At 33.4% G+C, this 19,635-nt stretch overlaps 1 protein-coding gene across 2 annotated transcripts; it reads left to right on the top strand.

Moving 5' to 3' along the window:
- On the top strand, positions 6,611 to 9,795 carry LOC109362626 (pentatricopeptide repeat-containing protein At2g37230). Of its 2 annotated transcripts, none has more exons than XM_019608562.1 (2): positions 6,611 to 8,988; positions 9,559 to 9,795. In XM_019608562.1, exon 1 carries the CDS (start codon positions 6,729 to 6,731, stop codon positions 8,949 to 8,951), a length of 2,223 nt encoding a protein of 740 aa, XP_019464107.1. In that variant the 5' UTR covers positions 6,611 to 6,728; the 3' UTR covers positions 8,952 to 8,988; positions 9,559 to 9,795. The 2 variants fall into 2 exon arrangements, with proteins under 2 accessions (XP_019464107.1, XP_019464106.1); XM_019608561.1 differs by having other exon boundaries at positions 9,556 to 9,795.

The following is a 19,635-nucleotide window of genomic DNA, read 5'->3' as shown; positions in this document are numbered from 1 at the left end:
ATCTTTTCCATCTTCTTTTATCCAAACACAAGTTATTTTCGCTGCATATCTCAAAGGCTTAACTCAACCGTGAGCCTAGGCCATACACCAACCAAGATAGATCGTTTCAAGAGCCTTTTACCCAAGAGGTTCACATCATCAAGGACTATGACTTTGATCTCTAGTACCACCCTGGGAAAGCTAATGTGGTGGTTGATGCCTTGATTAGAAAGTCCATGCATATATCAACCATGATGGTTATGGAGATGGAATTGATTGAGGATTTCAGGAATTTAAGTCTCGTGGTGCAAGTAAAACCTAAGAGTTTGACTTTAGGTATGCTTACATTAACAAATGAATTTCTGGAACAAATAAAAGGTTTGCAAAGTTCCTATCCAAAACTACAAGAAAAGAGAACCTTATTGGCTGAAGGAAGAGCCCCGAAATTTCAAGAAGGAACCGATGGAGTGCTCAGATGCAAGAATCGAGTTTGTGTGCCAAGAGACCCCAATTTGATAATGGCAATCTTGGACGAGGCCCATAAGAGCAAACTAAGTATTCATCCTGGAGCTACCAAGATGTATCAAGACTTGAAGAAGATGTTCTGGTGGTCCGGTATGAAGAAAGAAGTAGAAAAGTATGTCTCGTGCTGCTTAACATGTCAGAAGGCAAAGGTCGAGCACAAGCGACCCGCAGGAGAACTTCAACCTTTGGATATCCCATTTGGAAATGGGATAGCATCGCAATGGATTTTGTGAGCGGATTTCCTCGGACTCAAAAAGGTTATGACGCAGTTTGGGTGATAGTGGATCGTTTGATGAAGACAACTCACTTTCTACCAATCAATCCAAATACTCCTTGGAAAGGCTAGCGGATTTGTATATCAAAGAGATTGTCCGATTGCATGGTATTCCTACAAATATCATCTCAGATAAAGACCCACGTTTCACTTTGAAGTTGTGGAATGGTTTGCAAAGAGCCTTGGGTACCAAACTGAGTGTGAGCTCAGCTTACCACCAGTAGACGAATGGCCAATCTTAACGGACTATCCAATCGTTAGAAGACCTGCTGAGAGCATGTGCGTTGGAACACTCTAGAAGTTGGGCAGACTACTTGCATTTGATAGAGTTCACCTACAACTATAGTTTTCATTCAAGCATCGGCATGGCGCCGTATGAAGCTCTTTACGGCAGAAAGAGTAGAACACCGTTATTCTGGTTTAAAGCAGGAGAGAATCAGATATTAGGACCTGATGTGGTTCAGCAGACGACGAAAAAGATCAGAATGATAAGGGAGAACATGAAGGCAGCTCAGAGTATGTAGAAGAGCAATTATGATAAAAAGAAGGAACCCTCTCAGTTTTAAGGAAGGAGATCATGTCTTCATGAGGGGTGGTTCCAACAACTGGAATTGGCAGAGTGCTTAAAGTCCATAAGCTTACCCCTAAGTTCATAGGACCATACCAAATCCTTAGAAAAGTCGGACTAGTAGCTTGCCACCCTTATTGTCAAATCTACATAATGTCTTCCATGTGTCTCAACTTAGAAAATATATTAGTGACCTATCGCACATCATCGAACCCAATTCAATTCAGCTAAAGGATAATCTCACTTTTGAAACTATGCCCTCGAGAATTGCTGATCGAAGTGGGAAAATGTGGTGAGGCAAGGAGATTGCCTTAGTTAAAGTTATTTGGAGCCAAGCAAACGGATAAGATGCGACTTGGAAGGTCGAGGATGCCATAAAAGAGTCCTACCCCAATCTGTTTTCTTAAGAGGTATGCTTAATTTTCGAAGACGAAAATCTTATAAGTGGGGGAGGATTGTAACACCGTGAATTTTCTGTGTATGTTTTATTAATTATTTATTTTACCAACGATTAATTTTAGAAACCATAGTTGAGTATTAGCCTTTTTTTTTTATTTCCTATTTTGTGATAAATTTTCGTAATTTTCTGTGACGAAAAGTTTTTGAGCTGCTGTCGGGCCCAAATTCGCTTGAATCCGGCCCAATAATGTATTTTTGAGTTCTGTAGCTCGGAATAAAATTTCGATTGCGCCATTGGCTTCGAAATATTATTTTGAGTCAAGATAGACATAAAGTTCATCCAGAATGCATTTATAAATATTTTTCACTCCAAATTTTGTGTTTCGAAGTTCCAACCGTAAACCGAAATCGGGAGATTTTTATCCGGCCGAGTATTAGCCGACCATACTCAGGCATGTTTTAACTACGAATGTCTTTCCGAAGAGGTCACATCACTTTCATGAGTGAAGCTTGCTTGTCAAACAAGCAAAAGTACACATCTATTACACAATCTCTTAAATCACTCATCTACCTCTTACACAATCCACTTTTTGGAAAAAGCTTTGGTCTTTCCCCTCCTCAAATTTGATTTATTGTCCTTAAAATCCAACGCCTAGCTTAGAGAAAAACCCTTGCATTTTTCACTCTTCTTCACTTTTGAATTTCTAAGAACTTCAAGATAGTTCTTCATTTTGATTTCTTCATCTCTTAAGATCTAACTATTATATGTTTATGAAATTTTAGTAGGATGTTTATGTGTATTTTATGAACATTTTCAACCATTAAAATTTCAAATAATCTTCCTAACTCTTTTTATGCTCAAAACTTTAAATATGTGCTTTCTTAAACTTAAAAAGTTGTTTTTGAAACCATGAACTCTTTGTTGTTCATGGGGCTGTTTTTAGTGTTTAAAAGTATATATTTTGTTGATTTTAGTGTAAGCAGATGATTATGAAATCAAAGAAACCTTTAAGGATTTTTGAACCATGTAAAGTTTGAATCTTTTCACTTGTTTTTGGCTTGAGAAACCATAGCCTTGGACAATATGGAAATTGCTTATTTGGCCAAGTTTCTAAGTTAGATGTTTATAAGATGGATGAGTTTTGTTGAATAGATGGTTCATTGTTATTCATGACTATGAAACCAACACCTATTAACCTTTGTGGTTATGTTTAGAGGTGTTGAAATGATCATGAAACTTGTTGAATCTACCCTAGTTAACTTACTTTAAAGTGGTAAGTTTAACAAATGATATTTTGGTTTAAAAATGCTAACTTTATTATGTTATTCATGACTATGAAACCAACGCCTATTAACCTTTGTGGTTATGTTCGAAGGTGTTGAAATAATCATGGAACTTGTAAAATCTACTTTAGTTAACTTACTTTAAAGTGGTAATACTAACAAATGATATATTGATTTAAAATGTTATTTTACGTATGAGATCAACACTATCAACACTTGTGGTTGTATTAGAAAAGGATGTGTTGAAATTACCATGGAATTCTATTAAACAAATATGGAATCTACTTAAGATGACTTACTTTAAAATGGTAAGATCAACTTAGGAGACATTGATTTAGAAGTATACACTTTGATTAAGAAACTTACCTCAAAGTGGTGAGTATGATCTAAAAAGTCTCCATTAAAGTATAAATGTATGTGTTGATAAAATTATAAACTATATTAAAATCTTAACTTGAAAACGATGGAAATTGTGAACAAGACTTTCGAGGATAAATGATGGTTCAAGAATATGAATCTTGGACCGGATGGATGAAAGTGATTGAGTTCATAAATGGGTTAAAACGATGTATTTACCTTAGAGTTATCATGTAAAAATTTAACTCGCAAATCACTAATTTGTTTTTATGCTTAGTTTCGAAGCTTTTGAAGTCGGATAACCTAACTATTCGCATAAAGGGAATCAATCACTAAACAACCTAAGGTGAGTGAGAATACATCGTGATATAGTGGTGTCCAAATATGACACCCGAATCTCCTAAACTACCTCAAAAGTTTGGAGTTATTTTTATGTATTAAGAAACTCGTACTTAATCAAATATTTGTGTTCATGGATTAAGTACGGTTAATTTCTTAAGTTGTATGCCTTAGGATAGATTAAAATATCAAGTAATATGGTTGTTAACCACGAAGGAACATCACTCGAAAGATTAAAATGCGTAGATATCGAAAACAGTGGAGGTATTCGATCCAGTGGCCCAAAAGGGCGAGGTAGTGGTCCTGGCCACTAGACCACCCTCGCTTGGGCAAGCCACTCTCGCCTGGGCGAGGGCTAGAAAGTATGTTTGGTCTGTTCTAGGCGGTTTTGGGCGCCCGGGCGATAGTACCTCGCTCGGGAGAGGACCAAGCAGTGATTTCGGCCACTTTTTGGTGGATTTGTTGCTTGAGCGACAGTCCCTCACTTGGGCGAGAGCCAGGCAGAGAATCGAGTCTATTTTGATGAATTTGTCGCTTGAGCGGCAGTCTCTCGCTTAGGCAAGAGACAGATAGTAATTTTGATTGTTTTTTATTGATTGATTGCTTAGGCAATAGCCCTACCTTGGGTGAGAAGTGTATTTCATATTTGGGAGAGATTGTGGCTCAAGCGAGGAGTCTGGTGCCCAAATCAACAAACTTATACAGTTACTTTTGTTCTTGCCCCTTATTAGGGCAAGGTTTTCGACGGTCATGTCGTGATTAGGGCAATGCACAATAAAGGATTACATGATACCATGCAGTGAGGTCGTCTGACTGTAAGAGGCTTGGCCATGTGGTCGTCGAGGATAATTCAGCGACGGTTCATAGTGGTAAGGATGTTAGTCCTTTATTACGTGATGACGTAAGATTGGATCCTACAAGAAGCATTCATTTGGGAGATGTTTTAGGTTAGACCGATCATGTAAAAGAATGATTAAAAGATTTAATCGACTAACTTCGGTTAGTATGCATACTCATTATGGATAATGAAGTAGTGGAAAGGAAATTTACGGGAGACGAACGAGCCCCGCGATGTTGAGAGAGACGGCGATGGCGATGATTCGTCAGCAAAGTCTTGAGGGAGAGTCTAGGTGAGATGAGTCCCTTGTATTCTTGGATGAGGTATTCTGTTGGATCGGACAGTTCTCACAATGCAAACTAGATGATCTCTGGCAACCCCTTTTTGCAATTAGGATTGATGAGAGAGATGCCTAAAACGTGTTTGATACGACACCGTCCTGGAATGGACAGTTCTTTTGGAACAAATCGATCATATATCTTTGTGATGAATAATTTTGATGCGTTCAAATCAGCTTGTTATGGGATCTGTACTCTCGGTTATTTCCGAATAGTTTATTGGGAAGATATTGGTGTAAGGATGGATGAAATAGACATATCATTCATACATTGAGCTCGTGGATATTGATCCTCATGGTTTGAGTTATAACATCATTCATCATTTGCATTTATGTATGTGATATATATTGTGTATATTATGTATATGTGTCTGTCTAGATGTGATATTCTGTGTAATTCCACGCAGTCAATGAATAATATTCATTAGATGTCATACTCCCTTTTCCTTTTCTGTTACTTACTTTCCACATACGTTCCCGTCAGATGGACAACACAACCAGGATTCGGAGCTACTGATTCACCATGTCCTAGGAGGGGGCATGGAGAGTTGAAGGAGATAGATATACCTACACAGGCCCGTGCGGTCTGGAGTTGGAGATGGCATGTGTTGGTTCCACTATGCGCCTACCTTCAGAGCATGCAGTCTTGGATGCTTCATTCACCTTACCGGGTAGGAGGCCCATGCCGATGAAGTCAGACTCTCATGCTTCAACTTCTCGGAGACTGGCCGAGGTAGGGCCGTCGACGAGACGAAGGACTTAGAATGAAGTGATGAACTCCCTACCAACTAGGAGGGCTGCTCGGAGGACCATGCTCGATCTAGGGACGAATATCGTATGGGAACCAGAGTCTGACAACGACGAGTGCGTGGAGCTAGTGAACATAGAGGATTCTATAGAGGTGATAGACATCTCCTTGGATTCTGAGATAGAAGAAGATTCGAGTGAGTGCTCTAGCATCCTGCTAGTGCTGGAGCTGGCCTTTAGGCACCATTGGTTGTTTCTTTGGCTTTTGAGTAAGGGGTACTTGTGTAGGGTATTTTGAGTAGTTTTATTTGGGTGACAATTAGAATTTCGACTTGTATTTTGTACTAACGTTTCTCGTTCTTTCATTGAAGAATTATTCGAATATATGTTGAGTTATTTTTTGTTACCATTAGGTAACGGTTTTTTATTTATCCGCAATATATGTTACTTAAAGTGATGTTCCGAAAATGAAATGAATATAAGGAAACAGATTTTATATTATATTATTCAAAAAAAAATTACACATTTTTGAGCAATATTTTTGGAGTAATTTTTTGGGCGTTACAATGTTGGTCAACTAGTGGCAGATAACTGGCTGATGGGCAATGCGGGTGAGCTGATGGGCAATGGCTGACTAATGGACAATGTTGGCTAGATAGTAGCCAATGGCTAGCTTATATATGCTTTGTTGGTCACCAAACGGACCTACTCATGGCTACTCCAATATACTTCGGCCCCACAGATATGAACCAATAATATATATCTCATGGCCACTCCAATATATTTGGGCCCATAGATAGGAACGAATGCTAGATGCTTTTGTATTTAACCTCTTTCTTTCTTAATTTAAAACTTAGGGACTTAAGTAAATAAGGAGGCCCTAATAGAGGAAGTACACAATGAAGCTACACTACCTCCCACAACCACAAGTAATGTCAATCTAACCTCTAAGTGAAAACACGCCTAAATTCATTTTTGTGTTTTAAAAAAAACCAAACGAAGGAAAGAAAAGAAATGAGAGCTTCTCTATGTGTTAAACCCTAACTCCTAACCCTAACACGTCTCACAGTCACACCCAACCATGCCTCTCCTCTCCAATTCCAAGCTTCTCCGTTGGAAACCTTCTCTTCCTCCTTTCATTCCCAAACCTTCCTTCCCCTTCTCAACCTCCAATGCCCAACCTCTCTCTGAACCCGAACCCGAGCCTCTCCCTTCCCAACCCCAACCCCCGAAAAGCACCATTTCAACCAGACCTCAAAATCAGCAAGAGAAACCCGAGTCTATTATCTGCAGGATGATGGCGAACCGGGCTTGGACCACCCGCCTTCAAAACTCGATCCGATCCATCGTCCCCCGGTTCGACCCATCCCTCGTCTTCAACGTCCTCGACGGTGCCAAAAGCCCGGACCACGCTCTTCAATTCTACCGCTGGGTCGAACGGGCCGGGCTTTTCACCCACGATAGGGACACCACACTCAAGATGATCCAGATCCTCGGTAGTTACTCCAAACTTAACCACGCCAGATGCATTCTCCTCGAAGATGTGCCGAAGAAAGGCGCGGTCGTTGATGAAGACATGTTTGTTGTTTTGATTGATAGCTATGGCAGAGCTGGGATTGTCCAGGAGTCTGTTAAGATTTTCCAGAAGATGAAGGAGTTGGGGATTGAGAGGACCGTGAAGTCGTACGATGTGTTCTTCAAGGTGATTTTGAGGAGGGGGAGGTACATGATGGCGAAAAGGTATTATAATTTGATGCTTAGGGAAGGAGTAGAACCGACTCGGGATACATATAATATACTGCTTTGGGGTATGTTTTTGTCAATGAAATTGGATACTGCTTTTAGATTGTATGGTGATATGAAAAATAGGGGAATTGAACCTGATGTTGTGACTTATAATACTTTGATTAATGGTTATCATCGGTTCAAGAAGGTGGAGGAAGCGGAAAAGTTGTTCGTGGAGATGAAGGGGAAGGATATAGCGCCAGATGTGATTAGTTATAATACTATGTTAAAAGGGTATTTTGCGGTAGGGCAGGTTGATGATGCGCTTAAGATTTATGAGGAGATGAAAGGTGTTGGTATTAATCCAAATGCGATCACTTTTACAATGTTGTTGCCTGGGCTTTGCGATGTGGGGAAAATTGCTGAAGCTCAGAATGTTTTGGGGGAGATGGTGGAGAAATATGTTGCTCCTAAGGATAATAGTATTTTCATGAAACTGATGACTTGCCAGTGTAAGGCTGGTGACTTGGATGCAGCTGCAGGTGTTCTGAAAGCGATGATACGTTTGAGAATTCCCACAGAGGCTGGTCATTATGGTGTTCTAATTGAGAATTTCTGCAAAGCTAATGTATATGACAAGGCAGTCAATTTGTTAGACAGGTTGATTGAGAAGGACATCATCTTGAGGCCAAAGAGTACTTTTGAAATTGAAGCTAGTGCTTATAACCCGATGATTCAATATCTGTGTGATAATGGACAGACAGTTAAAGCAGAAACATTTTTTCGCCAATTATTGAAAAAGGGTGTAATTGATGCAGTTGCTTTTAATAATTTGATCCGTGGGCACTCGAAAGAAGGAAACCCTGATTCTGCTCTTGAAATTCTAACAATCATGGGTAGGAGAGAGGTTCCTAGAGATGCAGATTCCTACAAGTTGCTCATCGAAAGTTACTTGAGGAAAGGTGAACCAGCTGATGCTAAAACAGCTTTGGATGGCATGCTTGAAAACGGGCATATTCCCGAGTCATCCCTTTATAGGGCAGTTATGGAAAGTTTATTTGAAGACGGAAGGGTCCAGACTGCAAGCAGAGTAATGAAGAGTATGGTGGAGAAGGGGGTGAAGGAGCATATGGACTTGGTTTCTAAGATATTGGAGGCACTTCTAATCAGAGGTCATGTTGAAGAAGCTATCGGCCGAATTGATTTACTTATGCATAGTGGTTGTGAGCCTGATATAGACCGACTTTTATCTATTCTTTGTGAGAAGAAAAAGACAATTGCTGCTCTCAAACTGTTAGATTTTGTTCTTGAGAGAGACTATGTCTTAGATGTTTCAATGTATGATAAGGTTTTAGATGCTCTCATAGCAGCAGGGAAGACCCTCAATGCATATTCCATCTTATGTAAAATTGTGGAGAAAAGAGGTGCAACCGATTGGAGTAGTCGTGATGAACTGATCAAGAGCCTTAATCTGGAAGGGAACACAAAGCAAGCTGATGTTTTGTCAAGAATGATGAAGGGGAAAACACAAAGTCCTGCAAAAAGAGAAGGAAAGAAGCAAGCTGCTGCAGCTATATAATTTGTTCTCTCTTCATTTTGTTTTTTGTTTTTTAGAGGTAAGAACTGAGAAGTGTTACAGGGTTTTATGTTGATTATAATAAGTTTATTAGGAAGAGAAATCATGACTTGCTCTTCATTTCAAATCCAACATTGCGATTCCTTTTTATTCACTCTGACATTCTTCATTATGGATCAGAGATTTGTTATATGGCACACATCAGAAGATTTTAATGATTTTATTTTTATATTGGCATCAATGTGCTACTACCAGGGTCTCCAGTTTTGTTTTGCATCTGTAACTCAATTCCTTGGAATGATGTCACTGTGAAAGAACTGGACTTGTGTTTTCAATCAGATTTTTCTATATTCTACATACCTACATATTACAATTCTGAATGTGGATTTGGTGTTTTGATATGTGCTATATTGTGGTAGATTGAGATCCTTTTGCATTTTGAATACAAAAGGAAGAGCAATCCTACATATTTTAATTTTCCCCATCTTGTTGTAACATCTTTGTTCATCTAAAGAATCCCACTGTGTTGCATTGGGTGTTTTGTTGCTTTTGACCAAAAACATCCCACTGTTTCACATTATTTCAATGTTTGCAATTCTTGCTTTGCAAGTAGCTAATGTTGTTGCTGTCAACAAGGGTAAACAGAAAAGGCCAATCTATCATTTGTCTGAAAAAGGTTCTATTAAAAACCTTTGCCTGGAATTCAAGAGCTGCTACTTGATGTTCTTTATTTGAAGGTATTTAATTCTTCTTTTTTCCATCTTAATTTTCTTGGATATCTATTCAAGTTTTTTTCCACCTGACATGGTGTTGATTGAATATTTGAAAGGATTTTTATATATGTTAGGTCTTATTTCTTCACAATCAAAATGTTTTTGATTAAAGGATATAGTGCCTTACATTGTTATACTAAATAAGGATTATTGCATATGCTTGGCACTTGATCCTTTTGTGGGTTCAGTCATTGGACTTCTTGATACATTCCAAACTCCTGAAGTTCTTCCCAATCTTCAAACAACTTAAGTGACCTTGCCATTATCCTTCCTGAGAAGAGCATAGTATGAATAGTTTCTCTTTCTTTATAATTAAAACTATCCTATAAGATGCAACTTAAAATTGGAAACAAAGGTTACTCTAATATCATTTAAACCAATAAAAAGGTTAGTCATGACATGAGTCCGAAACAGATAGACTCGTTTTGACATCCTTAATTCTGGTTTAAGACTCGAAGCACGAATTATTTTCGAGAATAGGGGTCGTTGGATGTCATAGAGGTCACGGGCCAACTTGTTCACTATTATTGGATGTTTATTAACATAACTCATTATTTTGGTGGATTAAGCCTGATTACCTCTACGGTTGCAATCCATTTTTACGCCTAATACCATACAAAGTCGTTTTAATAAATAGGTCAAGCTTGGACATTTCCAACAACAACAAAATATTATATCCTCTAACTAAATTCTCCTACTCACAACAAAGTAACATGTAACCAATTATTAATAAACAAGTAGAAGTATATATAATTTTTCTTTCAAAAAGTCTATTTAACATAAATAAATACGGCAGATTCATTATTTCTTGAAAAACCTATTCAACAAATCAGCCCTATCTAATTTTATTATAACTTATTTAATTATTTCATATAATATACAAAAGTAATTAAATAAAATATGTAAATCATATATTCAATTTTGCATCTGGCTATCGGATACCCATTGTAAATTTAAATACAACTCTTGGCCCATAATAACCTGTCTTATGTATCTGTTAGGATGGTGGCCCATAATTGTCTTGAAGTCTGAATGTGTAAGTCTGGAGGTGTAAGGGTAACATGTAACTTATAAGAGCCTAATTATATAACCCTAAGGCATGTCTTTTAAGGGAAAAGTGAAAGAATGAAATAGGAAGGAAAATAATTGTTTCCTTAGTTTGGTTGCATTCAAATAAAGTGAAGGAATTACAAAAAAGATGAAACCCATACCTTTATGCTTCTCTCCAATATTGAGAGAAAAATTCAAGTGAAGAAGATTAATAATAAAAAAATTCATCTTTAACTCCTTATACATTTAAAAATTCTTATTTTGCATTAATGATGCTTATAAATGTCACTACTTCCTTAAAATTTCAAAAAAAATAAACAGATGTTTCTTTATGTCATCATTAATTATAATTATATTATTTTCTGCTTAATTTCTTTCCATTTTCTATTATACTAAAAAACTAAAACATCATATTTTCTACTTGTTTTCTCAAGGGAAAGTGAAGGTTTGGAATGAAATACACTGTGAGATGACTCCCAAGCCTTTCATTTCCCTTCCTTCCTCTCCAAAATCCAATTCCCAAACTAATCCTAAAGCTCTTCCCCGACTCCATTCTTGTTGCCTCAGTCTCTAGTGCGTAGATGTTTATGATGATAAAAGATTGGTCGAATTTAAATATGGTTCAGTTTAGATAATTTATTATATACAAAAGCTATTATAAAAGAAAAATAATAATGACCGGAACAATAACTAATAATATAAACATAAACTATAGATAAATTCAAATAAAATTAAAGTCACTAAATCTTAGATAAAATAATGATCTATCAATCCTATCTCCATGTAAAACTTAAACAAATAATTCATCTCAAAATGAAAATATAGTTAAAGTATAGTTGATAGGCATTTGGGAAGTTATTGCTATCTCCCACTTTTCATTATTAAACACACCCTTAAAGTACCAACACAAAAGTCAGAGGAACAACAAAAATTGGCAGAAATTAGTTATTCATAAAACATTATTGTTAAGAGGTGCAGCGTTGATGTTTTCAAATTTTCAGCAAAATATTTACTTTGTTGGGTTTCTTGAAATTTGACAAAATCTCTTATAATAAATGGATGAATCACTATTTATCATTTTTTTATCAATACGCAAAATAAAAATATCGCCAATAAAACCAAAAGAAGAACAAAAAAATATACCCAAATTGATTGCAATAAAACATTACTCTTAACATTTAATAGGGTGAGGGTGATGATTTGCGAAAATGTTCGTATTCTTTGATGGCCAATCTACAAGTATTAAAGTAGTTTCATTTTAAGTTTTTAACAATATAAGTGGCATAGCAACCTTTGCCACCACATGGTGACTCCTCTTGCACTCTAGTTTTAGTTAGGTTTCGTAATATTTAAAAACTAATAAGAATTATATCTTAAATCATGTTCTAGATCAATAAAGACGTGTCATGTTAATTAAAAAAATTATATATTTATGATATTATTGATCTATGACATGATTTGGTATATAATTTGAGGCAACACATCTATCTAGCTTAAAGTTTCTGTGGGAGCATATGGCAAGGCGAGGGCTAGTAATTAAATAATCAAACTCGTGATTATCTTTTGCATTGCTAAATAAACTAAGGCTTAACATGGTTTAGTACAGCTTTATCAGGACACATACATGATCTGTGATACCCCATAAAGGAAGGCATGTTGAGCCAGAATATGATCCATTATTAGAAATAATAAATGTATTAATAATGTCTCTAGTGATTCTGTTGGAATAATTTGAGCAAATGTTACATTAACCCTAATAATCAAACGTATCAAAGATTTCAATGCGGTGGAATCTGCCTCTGCCTGTGATTGTGAACCTAAAAGCTAAAGTGGTGGTGTAGCACATGTTTTGTGAAGCTTAGGGATTTAAAGATATAAGAAGTCAAACACAAGTGGAATAATTCTACTCTTTTTCAGACCAACTTTTATTTCATCTCAATATTTTTGGTCTTCGCTTAAGGTTGTTAAAATTAATAAGATACAAATCGTAATGAAACTAATCTCTCAACTATACTATAATAATCACGAAAGCAATATTTGTTAGGAGACAGGTGAAATTATATATCTAAAAAAGATTAGTTTTTTTTATTAATAGGGTGATCAATAATCTTGGTAATACCAAAAATTTCACGGATATCAGTATTGTTTTATTTTGATTGTTATTTATTAAAATATCAATAAGCAGATATTATAAAATGGAATTATAATAAATATACTGATGTACTCTTCCATATAGAAGTGTTATATAATGTAATACTATTCTTTAATCTCAGAATAAAACATCATTTTGGTCCATCAATATAAAATTAACAAGTTATACTATTAGCATGAGACAATATATTTTTGTTACATATGTAATAACACATATTACATGTGCATTCATATAGTTAAGAACACACATGTTATTTATATATTCGCATGTTTAAAAACATATATTAGTCATTCATTCATATTGTTAATAACACACATGTGACTCTTGCATTCTATAGTTAAAAACACACATGTTCCACATATAGATAAAGGCTAAATACCATATTTTTTGTTTTGAAACTATTAAGACTAGCGTGTCTACCGGCATTTTGTGCCCGTCGACCCGCATTCTTATCGCAATATATAAACTTAAAGAAAAATGTTGATTTAAGAAGATAAAAATCATTATATGATTATTAGATATTAGTATTGTGTGGAAGTTTTTATTAGTTATTAAGGAGAGAGGTTAAAAAGGATAAAAATGGAATATTAAAATTATGTCATGCATGGTGGTTACCACTTGTTTTGGCTTTATTAATACTAGCGTGTTGACATGCACTGTCGTGCCTGTCAACCCGCTTTCCTATTGTTTGTAATGTATAGTTTGTATTTTATAAATTCAAATATAATTTTTTTGCGCTAAATTTACGGTTGAATTTATTCAATTGGTCTAATATTCAATTTTTTAAATACACTTATAGATATGCAATAATGAATTTAATATTATTATATTAAGGAAAAAATATATAGTGTGATAATATACACACGAATGAGGTGAAACCATTTTGGAGGGGAAAAATGAATGAGAATATGACATGTGACAATAGATGATGTGAGATGACCTTTTTTATTATATATTTAATAGATATATAGCAAGTTACATGTGCATTAGAATGAGACGATATTATTTTGCACATGATTAAGATGATGTGAGATGACCTTTTTTATTATATATCTACTAGATATATAGCAAGTTACATGTGCATTAGAATGAAACGATATTATTTTGCACATGATTAAAAACACATATTACATGTGCATTCTCATTGTCAAGAACACATATTTATTTGTGTATTCGCATGAATAAAAACACACAATGCGCATTTATTCATATTACATTGTTAAGAACACACATATGACTCGTGTATTTGTGTAGTTAAAAACACACATATTACTCATAATAAGACTCAATGTCATATTTTTTGTTTTGAAATTATTAAAAAAATCAATAATAAATTTAATATTATTATATTAAGGAAAAGAAATATATAGTGTGAGAATGTACACATGAAGAAGATGTAACCATTTTGGAGGAAAAAATGAATGAGAAGATACATGTGGCAATAGATGATGTGGGATGACCTTTTTTTTATTATATAGTTTAGCAAGTTACTCGTGCATTAGCAAAGAACAGTATTTTTTTGTCGCATGATTAATAACACATATTACATGTGCATTCACATGGTTAAAAACACATATGTATTTATGCATTCGCATGATTAAAAACGCATATTAACCTTTATTTATATTGTTAAGAACACATATTTAACTCATGCATTTGAATAGTAAAAAACATACATATTATCCATACATATAAAGGCTCAATGCCATATTTTTTGTTTTGAAATATTCATAAATGCAATAAAAAATTTAATATTATTAAATTAAAGAAAGGAAATATAAATTGTGAGAATGCACACATGAAGAAAGTGAACCCATTTTGAATGGAAAATGAATAAAAAGATGACATGCGATAATAGATGATATGGGATGACCTTTTTTTATTATATAGTTAATAGATGCACGAGACGATATTTTGTTGCCGCATGATTAATCACACATATTATATGGCATTCACATGATTAAGAACACATATGTTATTTTTGTATTCAAATGGTTAAAAACATATATTACTCGTTTATTTATATTGTTAAGAACACACATGTGACTCATGCATTTGTATTGTTAAAATACACATGTTACAAATACAGATAAAGACTCAATGTCATATTTTTATTTTGAAATATTAAGAAAATCAATAATAAATTTAATATTATTATATTAAGAAAAATAAATATATTGTGTGAAATGTACACATGAAGGATATGGAACCATTTTGGAGGGGGAAATGAATGAGAAGATGACATGTGACAAGTAGAATGACCTTTTTTATTATATAGTTAATATATTAGCATATGATGATATTTTTTGCCGCATGATTAATAATATATTATATGTGCATTCACATGGTTAAGAAAACACATGTTATTTTTGTTTTGCATAGTTAAAAACACATATTACCCGTTCATTTTTATTGTTAATAACACATATAATTCATACATTCGTATAGTTAAAAACGTACATGTTATCAATATAGATAAAGGTTAGATGTCATATTTTTTGTTTTAAAATATTCAGAAATGCAATAATAAATTTAATTTATTATATTAAGGAAAAGAAATATATAGTGTGAGTATGTACACAGAAAAAATGAGAAACAATTTTGGAAAAAAAATATATAAGAAGATGACATGTAACAATAGATTATACGGGAAAATTATTTTTTTTATTATATACTTAATAGATTTGGTTACGAAAAGCCTTGGTCATCACTATTATGACAGCATACTCCCACCCAGAAACCAGCTGCAACAGCTTAAACTAGAAATGTATTGATAAATTTTGCCATATCTTTTTAGGAAATTATTTATATTTTATGCTAACAGTAAATAAAAATAGTTTATCAAAGAATAATAAAGAAAACAATAAGGTAGTTAACTTTTTTTAAGCATAACATCAAATATTCGCTTCATGTGACAAGGATGCAAAAGATGTTATTAAATATTTGTTTAATATCACATGTTTGAGATATCGTCTGAAAATATGGCTTCAATGAAATTAGTTTTGTAAATTGGTTTCTCAAATCTTCGTAGATGAGAAGATAAATTATCTCCTCCAAACCTTAAAATTATGACATGTATTATATTTAATTATTTTCTATAAAATATTTTTAAAAACTAAAAAAAGTAGAACACAAATCATGATTTTAATGATATAGGAGATAAATTATTTCCTTATATATAAAGAAAAATGATCCATAAATTATATTTTATCATTTATTTATTACCTAAAAAATGAAATGAGTGTGGACATACTACTTTGTTTAAAAAACAAGTAAGATAAAAAATTAAATAATTGAAAACAATGCAATTTAGTTTTAAAAAGAAATGCACGTGTTAAAATATAAAAAATATAGAATATATATAAAAAAATAATGGAGTCAAATGTCATATATGTAATACACACGGTAATAAGGGAATGACACAATGCACATTAGAAAAAAAAAATATTTTGTGCATTAATAGAATAAGAGATAAGGTGACTAATAATGGATGATAGTAGGTGCTAATTTTGAACGTATTATGGTAATTGTTTTTGAAAACTTAAATTGACTTTGTTAAAAGATAAAATGAATAATTTATGTTTCTTTTAAAATTGTAATTCCAAATTAAACTGAATTAAAATTATAAACTTTTTTAAGATTAGTGTATTTAAAATATTCTCCGAAAGAGCTTATTCGTTATATATCGTATGAAGCAATATTTTACTTGTATGAAAAACAAACAAATACTCAAACTTATGTTTGGATCTCCTGACTTAGTTTTGGGCTTGCGAAATGGACATGAAACACACACTTATAGATGTTAGATTATAGCTTCCCAAATAAATTAACATCAGACTTTTTGTTATATTATGAATGATATATTCTTACTTTTTTTTTTTTTGGGGGGTAAAAATTAATCTCTTTCAAGATACATGTATGTTTCTCATAACAAGTATTGTTATTAGGAATCAAACATTTGACTTTTGGTCACCCTGAGGATCTAGCAGAACTGTATAACACTGTACCAGGAATGATTAGTATCCCACTGTTGTACATCACACTTTTACTAAATAAAATATTATGAGTAAATTACATTGACCCCCTGAGTTTTAATGAAATTACACGAACCACCCATCACTTTTTTATATTTACACAATCCCCTATTTTTTATACTTTCATTACATTGATCACCCTATATGAGAAATAAGTGTAATATCTTAAACAAAATGTGATAAATGCAATTAAGTTAAACAAAATATGATATATTATGAAGACAAGTCCAAATAATATACAAATCAATGTATCTTTATTATTTTTGGTTCGTTATAATATATTACAAGAGTGATTTAAACAATATCTCTTTAAAAATTTTGATGCATTTTGTAACAGAAAATAATAAAGATACATTGATTTGTATATTATTCGGACTTGTCTGCATAATATATCATGTTTTGTTTAACTTAATTGCATTTATCATATTTTTTCTTTAAAAGATTACACTTATTTCTCATACAGGAGTGGTGGTCAGTGTAATGAAAAGTATAAAAAATAAGGGGTTTGTGTATGTGTAAAAAATGAGGGGTAATTTGTTTAATTTCGTTAAAGTTCAGGGTTATACAGACACACATTTCTATTGTTTTGTTTTAAAACATATCTCAAATTATATTTCGTCCTAATAATACTAAAATAAAAACAAAAAATAATAAATATTTAATTTTTTAATAATAAGAGGAATGATCTAATACATCATTTGTTTGCACCAAGTACATGGCAATTTGCAATCTCTCTTCTACGATCTAAACAACACTGACACGTGCCTCTGCTCCCCAATAGTGTACCTTCGCTCTCGAGCGTGTCACAAACTCTGTCACCCAACAACTTGACCCATCTCTCTCCATACGACACATATACTCTCTTCACACATCGAACAACTCAAAACAAAACCACTTTTCCACAATCTTCTGCTTCTTTACCATCTCTACTTTTTTCTCTTTCTTTCCTCCTCTCTCATCTTGCACAAGCCATTGGCATTACTCAATGGTGGTGGTACTATAGGGAGCACATTCTTGTGTCCATTATTTCTTTAGTATTATAATTAAAGGTGATGGAGTAGGACTTAGCTTTAAAAAGAAAAAGATGTATGTACTTACGCTATTAATGTATTATCCGTCATTCATTTTTAATATTCAGTGACTGTTAAATAAAAGTAATACAAGTGATTGGCGAATGATGTTTTTACGCATACAATACATAAATATTACCCACTAACTTTAATTAAATTTTTAAAAAAGACTTTATGAGTTTGATTAATAATAATGATGCATTGTGGATAGTGGGTCTTATGGGGTTGTATTAAAATAATGTTGGCTTCTTTTAACCCGGCAAGTGATTGAACATGGAATTGCGAGAATAGAGCAACACGCCCTCTTGGTTGTGTGCATTATTGCCGCTAAGTGAAAGCACGTTGCAGTGATAAACATTCCTATAATTTATACAAGAAATCATATATCATAGTACCACACCATTAGTTTATCAAAATATATATAATAAAAATAGTACAACTACACCACGTTCAAAATTCATTACATGATCTAAACCAGTTACTGGTGCAATTTGTTATTCCATCTGGTAAGTAGTTTTACTTTTCCTAATAGTAGTTTTTAGTGATGCCAAGTACTACTATTGTATTTATACGTGACTTTCTGTGCAAGCTGTCATTGAAAGTAGCATTTTCAGCATTCATGTGTTGATTTTCTTGTGAATAGATGTCTCATCCTACAATGCTCGAGCCAGAAAGATAGGACTCACATGGTGGAGTGGGTGCTGACTCCATTCTCTAAATAAGATACATGTTTTCAATGTCAAATGTATTAGAGCAAAGATGCTCAATCAAACTTATATAAAGAAAATAAACATTCCTGCTGTTGATTTAATTTTAAAGGGGAATAGATAAAAAATGACTTAAAATTCATTTTACGATTGTAATTTTTCTCTCATTATTTCTATTGTCCCTCTCAAAACATTATAAAAGAATTAAATAACTAAGTAATTATAGTAAGAGAGTATATGTGTGTCTATATGAACAATAATCTTCTATTTTAAATTATGTCATATACCAGTAAAAACATATTAGACCAATTAAAAAATTAAATATTCATTATTTATTTATTTTATTATAATTAATGTGAAACAGAATTTGGATAATAGACCGTTGTTGGTATCTATATAGACTTCCAATGTTGAAGTCTAATAGTGAAAGTGGAGAGCCTATCCCATCATGGACTAGGAGACAGGTTGTCACATACGAACATTAGGATCCACTGATGAGCACTTTCTAGTTGTACCATTCAGTTATTTATTCATATGATTGAATATTCTATTTGAAAATTTGATTGAGTAGATTGAGTTAAATTCGCTTCACCTCCAATGAAATTAACTTTAGAAACGGGAAAAGATGATTTCAACTCAATGAATAGTTTATGGATTACTCAATGCATATTAGCTAGCCTAACTCATTTTCTTTCTCTAAGAAACTTTAAAATAATTAGCATATTTTCCCATATGTCAAGAGTGACCCACATATTAATCCCTTTCCATCTCATTGGTGAAATTGATTTGCTTTGTCTCTTAGTATGTATGTTTCACAATGTAACATTTCTATTCCACTCTAATGACATTTGTTAATCAAACATTGGAATTGCTCTAATTAAGATCTTGTGTTCGAAAACAT

This window comes from Lupinus angustifolius, chromosome LG12, assembly GCF_001865875.1.
Source record: "Lupinus angustifolius cultivar Tanjil chromosome LG12, LupAngTanjil_v1.0, whole genome shotgun sequence".
Lineage (NCBI taxonomy): Eukaryota > Viridiplantae > Streptophyta > Magnoliopsida > Fabales > Fabaceae > Lupinus > Lupinus angustifolius.
Note: the sequence above shows the minus strand (reverse complement) of the source record. Positions and strands in the feature narration are given on the sequence as shown.